The 9,185-nt window shown below is 39.9% G+C and overlaps 1 protein-coding gene across 7 annotated transcripts in view; it reads left to right on the top strand.

Annotated features, from left to right (window-relative positions):
- The window catches only part of LOC109935183 (arginyl-tRNA--protein transferase 1), a 217,805-nt gene that overhangs the window by 129,467 nt on the left and 79,153 nt on the right, over positions 1-9,185 (top strand). For all 7 annotated transcript variants that reach the window (XM_048608828.1, XM_048608825.1, XM_048608827.1 and 4 more), the window contains exon 10: positions 6,587-6,686. In XM_048608828.1, the coding sequence (XP_048464785.1) occupies positions 6,587-6,686 (100 nt within the window). The remainder of the gene's footprint in view (positions 1-6,586; positions 6,687-9,185) is intronic.

Consider the following 9,185-nt stretch of genomic DNA (forward strand, 5'->3'; position numbering starts at 1 on the left):
GTGTGTGTGTGTGTGTGTGTGTGTGTGTGTGTGTGTGTGTGTGTGTGCGCGTGCTGGCTTTTTTGTATTTCAGGTACAGGTACCCGCAAATCCCTTTGAGTTTCAGCTTTCTGCAGTTATTCTCTGTTTAAATAATATTCTGTCCTTTTGTTCTCCCTTCCACAATGAACAACTTCACTTTTTCACAGTTTATATTCCATCTGCCAACTTTTTGCCCACTTACTTAACCTATTGAGGAATGTAGATTGAAAAGGAGATAGTAGGAACTGGAGAATCTGAGATAACAAGGTGTAGAGCTGTTCAGGAAAGTTTCTGAAGAAGGGTCCAGGCCCAAAACGTCAGCTTTCTTGCTCCTCTGCTGCTTGGCCTGCTGTGTTCATCCAGCTCTACACCTTGTTATCTTAGATTGAAAAGGAGTTGATTATGCAGCATAACCTCCCCTCCTCCTGTCGCTGATGTTTCTGAATCCAGCAGCTTAAATTCTAGAACAAAAAAGGGCGGCACATTAGCTCAGTGGTTAATACTGCTGCCTCACAGGGCCAGGGACCCAGGTTCAATTCCATCCTCTGATGACTGTCTGTGGGAAGTTTGCACATTCTCCCTGTGTCTGCGTGGGTTTCCACCAGGTGCTCCGGTTTCCTCCCACAGTCCAAAGATGTGCAGGTTAGGTGGATTGGCCATGCTAAATTACCCATAGTGTTCAGGGATGTGTATGTTTGCTGGATTAGCCATGGAAAAGGGTAGGGCGATGGGTCTGCGTGGGATGCTCTTTGGAGGGCTGGTATGGAATTGTTGGGCTGAATGGCATGTTTCCAAGTTGTAGAGATTCTATAATCACAGCCATGCAGGATGTTATTTGTCATTTTGATGAAGGTGTTTCAGAGTCTGAATTAAAAGATTTAAAGAAGGAACTGACAGAAAGATCGGTGCAGATTTTGGGAGGTAATAAAATATTCGAGGATTTTGGAATGGAAATTATTGTTGATGATCTGTTAGACATTTGCAAAGATGAAGAAAGGGTCACAATGGTGTTTTTTCTAAAGAAAAGTTAATGGTGATAGATTTGAAAGAAAAGGAGACAACTAACCATTACATTACATTTTACAATGGTAAGTAGCATGGCAGCCAGGAAGTGAAGTCAGATAACAAAAATCTAGTGGGAATAATGTCAAGAGCAGGGATCTTGTGGACAAAATGAGCTTGAAGAGAACAGAGTCACGGAAATATACAGTATGGAAACAGCCCCTCTGCCTAGCTCGTCCATGTAGATCAGATATCCTAAATATATCTAGTCCCATTTGCCAGTATTTGGCCCATATCCCGCTAAACCCTTTCTTTTCATATACCCATCCAGATGCCTTTTAAATATTGTAATTGTACCAGCATCTACCACTTCCTCTGGCAGCTCATTCCATACACACGCTACCCTCAGTGTGAAAAAGTTGCTCCATAGGTCCCTTTTAAATCTTTCCCCTCTCACCTTAAACCTACGCTCTCTAGTTTTGGACTCCCCACCCCGGGGAAAAGAGCTTGTCTGTTTACCCTATCCATGCCCCTCATGGTTTTATAAACCTCTATATGACGATCCCTCCGCCTCTGATGTGCTGCATTTTGGAAGGGCAAATCAGGGCAGGACTTGTATACCTTAATGGTAAGGTCCTGGGGAGTGTCGCTGAATAAAGAGACCTTAGAGTCCAGGTTCATAGTTCCTTGAAAGTTTCATCGCAGGTAGATAGGATAGTGAAGAAGGTGTTTGGTATGCTTGCCTTTATTGAGTATAGGAGTTGGGAGGCCATGTTGTGGCTGTACAAGGCATTGGTTAGGCGACTATTGGAATTCTGTGTGCAATTCCCTGCCATAGGAAGGATGTTGTGAAACTTGAAACATAAATAGAGACAATAGAAACTGAGTAAAATGTTGCAACTTAACTAGCAAGTTTATCAGAATAATGTAATTCCTTTGAGCATGCTTGTTGGATAACTAATTTTTGTAATACTTTATTATATAATAGCGAAACAATTAGTCTTCCGTTCCCTTTTCCACTTGGATAACTTTCTGTTCCTTTTTTATGTTCACTGATTTTTATTTTCAGAACACAGAAAAGCCCAAACTGAAAAATACTGCCAAGAATTCTATTGTTACAAATGTACTGCCTTTCTAACTGCATCATTTATTAGCCGTTATTTGCCTCATTAGCCAGGGCTTAGAATATAAAAGCAAAAAGTCTTGTTACAACTTTATAAAACATTGGTTAGGTCATAGATGGAATACTGTGTACAGTTCTGGTCACCACACTATCAAAAGGACATTAGTGCACTGGAGAGGGTGCAGAGAAGAATCACCTCCATTATAAGGAGAGATTAAATAGGCTGGGTTTTTCTTGGAACAGAGGAGGCTGAGAGGGGTTCTGATTGAATTACAGAATTTACAGAATTCTTCCCCATGGCAGGTGTGCCTAAAACCAGTGGGCATAACTTTAAGGTTAGGAGTAGGTGGTTCAGAGGAGATCTGAGAAGAATTTTTGTTTTCACAGAGGGTGGTAAATGTATAGAATATGCTGTCTGAGAGAGTGATGGAGTCTCGCAACATTTAAGAAGCATCTGGAGGAGCATTTAAAATGCCAGGGCATAGTAGGCTCTGGACCAGATGCAGGTAAATGAGAATAGTGGAGTTTGGTGTTTTTTGGTCGGCTATGGTGAGCTGAAGGGCCTGTTTATATGCTGTGAGTCTATTACTATTTGTGTTTTGAAAATTACATAGTGAAATAAATTTATCTTGTTTATTTCAGTTCAGTAAAATGCACAATCTCTGAATGCCAAAACAAATGCAGATTATGCAGCTATAAACATTGAACAAGTAATATTTGGTTAAGATTCAATATTGTTTTTAGTGGAGAATGTAGAGTCCTCTTGGAGTAGCCTGTAAATGTTCTAGTTGCATTTCTCTTCATGCATAAGACTGAGAAAAGCTGTATGTTTTTCTTAAAACCGCCAATATATTTTAGTTTTCAAAAGTTAATTTTGGATTTAATATTATTTGAAGGTTTGACATACATGCTGTTGCTTTCATTATTCCTTTTATTTGTGGTGGACATTGCGCTATTGTTAACTGTCAGAAGCTGTGTTCAAGCTACTTTTCTCACTGTGGAATTTTTCACTGCAAATCTTTCCTGAAGAAAAGAACGCTGTCTTGCATTAAATGATTTGAATTAACAAACCACTACTGGAGAGCAATGCCATTTTGCTCAATTTTTATAGTTTCATCATTTGGCCTTGCAGAACTAAAACTTAAATTAGGTGCCAGACTGGAGAATGTTTGTGGTGTTATATACTTGTTTTATGTAAAATTTAAGGAGGCAGCCTGAACTCAATCAACCACTGGTTAAAAGGAATTCTTTGTTTCACTGAATATTATGTAAACTTTGTAATGGTAAACAGCTGATCCTTTATAAGCTCGCCAACCTTAAAAATTACTTGGATAGGAAATTTGACCAGATACTTATCATACCCAATACATACCAGCTGATAATTAACGAGGTTATTACATGTTATATACAATATTATTTCACTGCATTGGAAGCTGTTGCTGTAATTGTAATTGGCACCATTCTTTCTCTATACCTGGCCTTTAGAATTCCAAGCTTGGGAGACAATCACAGTCTTGTCATTATGGAATCAAGTTAATTTTCTTGCTAATTTAATTCTCTGTTTGGAAGGCAGATATTTACTCACTGTTCATCTTTTTCTTTTATATTTTGAGAATTTGATACCTGCCAATAAAAAAAACAATTTCTTAGCATTAATATTTCATGCATTGCATGATATAATTTTGAGTGTTTTGATTAATCTTGATTGTGATTTATTTATTCAGGTGAATGTGCTGTAAAACAATAATTCTCAAACTGAGGAATGGTCACTTGGCCCTAAACGTTAACTCTGATTTCTCTCCACAGATGCTGCCAGACCTGCTGAGCTTTTCCAGCAATTTGTGTTTTAATTCTCAAACTTATTTGGTTGAAGGACCCCCTTTCATATGATGTAGTAATTATACTACTTCCCTGACAATATTGTAATATTCTAAAATGCATATATTTGTGTTACGTGTAGAGAAAACATTTAGCAAAGCATATAAAACATAGGCTTTTATTGTTGCTCTGTTCTGGGAGCACTCTTTTAGGTGTGCACTCCTGCTAGGTAAGACAGCTGACACACTGCTGTTATTGCAGCTGGCACTTTCATATGGTCTTGTAGACCCACAGGAGCATGCTCACAGATTAGACTTTGAGAATCACTGTACCAGAGGTACTGACACTCAGCCCATGGCCAGTTTGAACAAGAGGGAAAAACAGATTTTCATAGGATAGAGAGAAACACGATGGTCTTTTCTCTAGAAAGGAGAAAACTGAGGGGTCACTTGATCGAGGCCTTTTAAAATTATCAGAGGGTTTGTAGATACAGAGAAAAGACTTTGGCTTTTAGGAAATTTAAAAATATTAGGGGTCATAAATATGAAGTAATGACAAATAAATCCAGTAGGGAATTCAGGAATAGTTTTAATCAAATATTGTTTAGAATGTGGAACTTGCAACAAGGAAGAGTAGTTGAGATAAATTACATAAAAGCATTTAAGAGAAACTCAATAAAAATGAGAGGAAGAGAATTGAATATTGCTGATCAGGTTAAAGGAAGAGGAATGAAAGGAGGCTCATGTGGAACCTAAATGCAGACATAGACCAGTTGGTCTGCATCATTTGTTTCTGTGCTATAGGGTCTCTTAAAGGTTTTACAAATGACATTGTCCTCATCAACTGCTCCTCTATTAAAGATGACATCTCAGGATTTGCACGTTTCTGCCATGGATAATCATGTGACTGAACAGACCGATTCTGCACCCGCAGGTCTTTGGACACAAAGGACATGAATTTGTTAGGTCTTGAGCATAGGATTTGTTTCCTTTTTTTTTCCCTTCTCTATTGCCACTCCGCATCATCATTAAGACATTGTAACTCAAAAGTATCAAGCAGCTTGATGGACAAATTTTGTCATTTTAAACGATTGGGAAGCAAGCTTCTCCCAGTCATTAATGTCAATATTGCCACTCTTCAAGGAGAGTTGAAGAGTCTTTATAGCGTTTTCTTTGTCATTTCTTTGTCAAATGTTGATCATTTGAGACTTGATGAGACAGGACCAGACAGAAAGGTACTTTTCAGTCATATCGACACTGTGTCTGGACCTTCAAAGAAAGACACTAATGTTTATTCAACTGTCCTCTCATTGCTAGTGGAAATTCTGTAGCACTTTTATGAGCTGCTAGTACACGGTTCAGGTCTCACTGCGGTATAGGAGTGTGTTGATGACAACTGCTCTGTGCATTAGGACTTTTATTAATTTGCAGAGCTGTTTGTTGTCAAAGACTTGCTGCCTTGGTTTGTAAAATGATGAGTTGCCATAGCTGATCTAGTGTTGGATCTCCTCCTCAATAACGGCCTTTTGAAATAGCTGGCAGCAAAGGTATGGGAAATGTTCAACGTATTTACATACATGTAATATTGATGGGAGGACTGATTCTGTTCCAATTCTTTTTCCCCTAGTAATTGTTATAAAAAGTGTAAAAATACAAGGCCTCTTGGTATTAAATTTAGCTCGTGTAATTCATCAACCAAATCGTAGCTGTATGCACTCAAAATAGTTGATTGTCCAGAAGGAATTGCAGCATGATATGTACTTGAACCCTGAGTTTTGGGAATACTGAAGCTCCCTGTGTCCTGCCAAAACTCCTGTGAGCAAACCCATTCTAACTCAAAATACCCAATGCTTTTATTCAGTGCTTTTAGCACAAGGCAACTTTGAGGTATTACAAGAGCATTGTATTCCATTGGTTTATTGTAGAATATAGTGACATGAATGAACTTCAAACACAGGTTGCAGCAATTCAAAATGAAGGTTTAGGATATTGGCCATTCTCCCTGTCTTTATCTATATGCACCTTCATTATCCTTGATTAATACTTTCATTCTTTTTTTTCCCCAGTATAATTGTATACGTAATCTGCATTTGAGGACTTGGCTAAAAGAGGACACCTTGTGCTTTTACTTGTGCAGGTTTTGCATTTGCATATGAATTGTCTCTGCAGTCTGAGAAATCATTTCTTTAGCTTGTTCGAAACCAAAGGAGAAAAAATGCTCTCATTCTTACATTTTTGTTGTCTTCTGCCCAGCTGGGAATGATGGCAGGCACTGATCTCTCTCTTTTTTTTTAAATAGTTTACATGAATATTAACCAGCAACTGCTAAATAGAGCCCTTAATCACAGGCTGTTTGAATTTCAGATCAGACACTTGAAGAGAGGAGATGGTGACAGAATAGAGGCTTCAAGTGTTAGCTTGACATGATTTTCTGAATGCTGTGCCCTTTCTAAATTAGCACATTCTTGTTGTTTATCATTCTTCTTGTACTGTGAGGGTGGGTGAAAAGGATTGTGATTTAAAATGATGATCCTAGAAGAAATATATCCAAAGTTATCCCTGATGCTGTTTTTAGTCATTTTAAGGTCATATTAATTTTAGTATTACATGTTGTTTGTTCTAGGGAAATTGCTTTTACAACCCAGCTACAGATGACAGTTCCTAGTATCCGTTATTACTACATGGGCTTCTACATCCATTCGTGTCCTAAGATGAAGTATAAGGTAATTAAAGTTTTTTGTTACTACTTTCTTGTTATTAAGAAATAAATAAGCGTATTTCGTTTGAACTCAGCACTATGCACATAGGAATATGTTTTGCAGGAATGTGCTGCTGCTAGACCCTGAAAGGTCTTCCTTTCAAGTCAGTGGCACTGTGACCGGCTCTGAGGCTCCGAGGGAAAGGGTGCAGTCAGACAGAGCGATACTGATAGGAGGCTCAGTTGTGAGGGGGACAGAAAGGAGATTCTGTGGCTGCAGAAGAGACATCAGGATGGTGTGTTGCCTCCTGGGTGCCATTCTCAAGGATGTCTCTGAGTGGTTACAGAACATTCCGAAGGGGGAGGGTGAACAGCCAGAGACCATTGTGCATATCAGTACAAATGACGTAGGTAGACAAAGGGATTGAGTCCTGCGAAATGAGTGTAGGGAGTTACGTAAGAAGTTAAAAAAGGACTCAAAGGCAGTGATCTCTGGATTACTCCCAGTGCCAGTGAGGATAGAAACAGAAAGATAGGCCAGATGAATGTGTGGCTGAGTAGCTGGTGTAGGAGGCAGGGTTTTCAGTTCTTGGATCTTTGGAATCTCTTCTGGGGTAGAGGTGACCTGGACGAGAGGGATGGGTTGCACTTGAACCGGAGGGCATCCAGTATCCTTGCAGGGAGATTTGCTAGTGTTACCCGGGAGGGTTTAAACTCATTTGGCAGGGGTTTGGGACTTTGAATAAGAGACGGGCTATCGAGAAGTCGGGGAAAATCCATTAGCCATCGAGAGCAAGTTTACTATTCTGGATAGCCAGAGGCACAGTAGAGGGAGGGAGAAGACTTCTGGTTTAAGGTGCGTTTATTTCAATGCACTAGGCCTGACCGGTAAAGCAGATGAGCTCAGAGTATGGATTGGCTCTGTGGACTGGGATATTATAGCCATGACAGAAACATGGCTGAGAGAAGGACGGGACTGGCAGCTCAATGTTCCAGGGTACAGAAACCACAGGCATGACAGAAGTACAAGTAAGCAAGGAGAGGGAGTTGCTCTTTTGATAAGGGAGGACATAACTAAAGTGCTTAGAGAAGATATTCTTAAGGGGTCATCAAATGAAGCCATATGGTTAGAACTTAGAAACAAGAAGGGATTGGGACTATATTATAGACTCCCAAATAGCCAGCAGGTACTAGAGGAGCAGATGTGTAGAGAAATTGCAGATATCTGTAGGAATAACAATAGTAATTAGTAAAATGGTGTTATCCATATGGACTTTAGTAAGGCCTTTGACAAGGTCCCGCATGACAGGTTAATCAAGAAGGTTAGGTTGCATGGGATCCAGGGAGAGCCAGCTAATTGGATTCAAAACTGGCTCGATGGTAGGGATGGTTGAAGGCTGTTTCTCGGACTGGACGCCTGTGACTAAGTGGTTGGTGTTGGGACCTTTTGTTATTTGTTATTTGCATAAATGATCTGGATTTGAATGTACAAGGCATGATTGGTAAGTTTGTAGATGATACAAAATTAGGAGGTATCATTGATAGCAAGGAAGGTTATCAAAAATTACAGAGGGATCCTGATCAGATGGGGAGGTGGGCTGAGGTTTGGTAAATGCAATTCAATAGAAATAAGTGCGAGGCGTTGCACTTTGGAAAGCCAAACCAAAGTAGGACTTGTACAGTAAATGGTAAGGTCTTTAGGTGTGTTGTGGAACAGAGGGACCTAGGAGTACAAGTACATAGTTCATTGAAAGCGGCATCACAGGTGGACAGGGTGGTGAAGAAGGCATTTAGCATGCTGGCCTGAGGCAATGAGTGTAGGAGTTGGGATGTTACGTTACGGTTGTATAAGTCATTGGTGAGACCGCACTTGGAGTATTGTGTACAGTTTTGGACACCCTGTTATAGGAAAGACATAGTTAAATTGGAAAGTGTGCGAAGAAAATATGAGGATATTGCCAGAACTAGTAGGTCTGAGTTATAGGGAGAGGTTGGCCAAGATAGGACTTTATTCTTTGGAACATAGGAGAATGAGGAGTGACCTTATTGAGGTGTATAAAATCATGAGGGGCATAGATAGGATGAATGCATATAGTCTTTTTCTCAGGGATGGGGAATTGAAAACTAGAGGACATAGTTTTAAGGTGAGAGGGGAAAGATTGAAGAAGGGTAGGTCGTGCCTCACAAACCTTATTGAGTACTTTGATTAGGTGACCAAACAGGTGGATGAGGGTAAAGCGGTTGATGTGGTGTATATGGATTTCAGTAAAGCGTTTGATAAGGTTCCCCACGGTAGGCTATTGCAGAAAATACGGAGGCATGAGATTGAGGGTGATTTAGCGGTTTGGATCAGAAATTGGCTAACTGTAAGAAGACAGAGGGTGGTGGTTGATGGGAAATGTTCATCCTGGAGTTCAGTCACTAGTGGTGTACCTCAAAGATCTGTTTTGGGGCCACTGCTGTTTGTCATTTTTATCAATGACCTGGATGAGGGCATAGAAGGATGGGTTAGTAAATTTGCGGA

Source organism: Rhincodon typus, chromosome 20, assembly GCF_021869965.1.
Source record: "Rhincodon typus isolate 14 chromosome 20, sRhiTyp1.1, whole genome shotgun sequence".
Lineage (NCBI taxonomy): Eukaryota > Metazoa > Chordata > Chondrichthyes > Orectolobiformes > Rhincodontidae > Rhincodon > Rhincodon typus.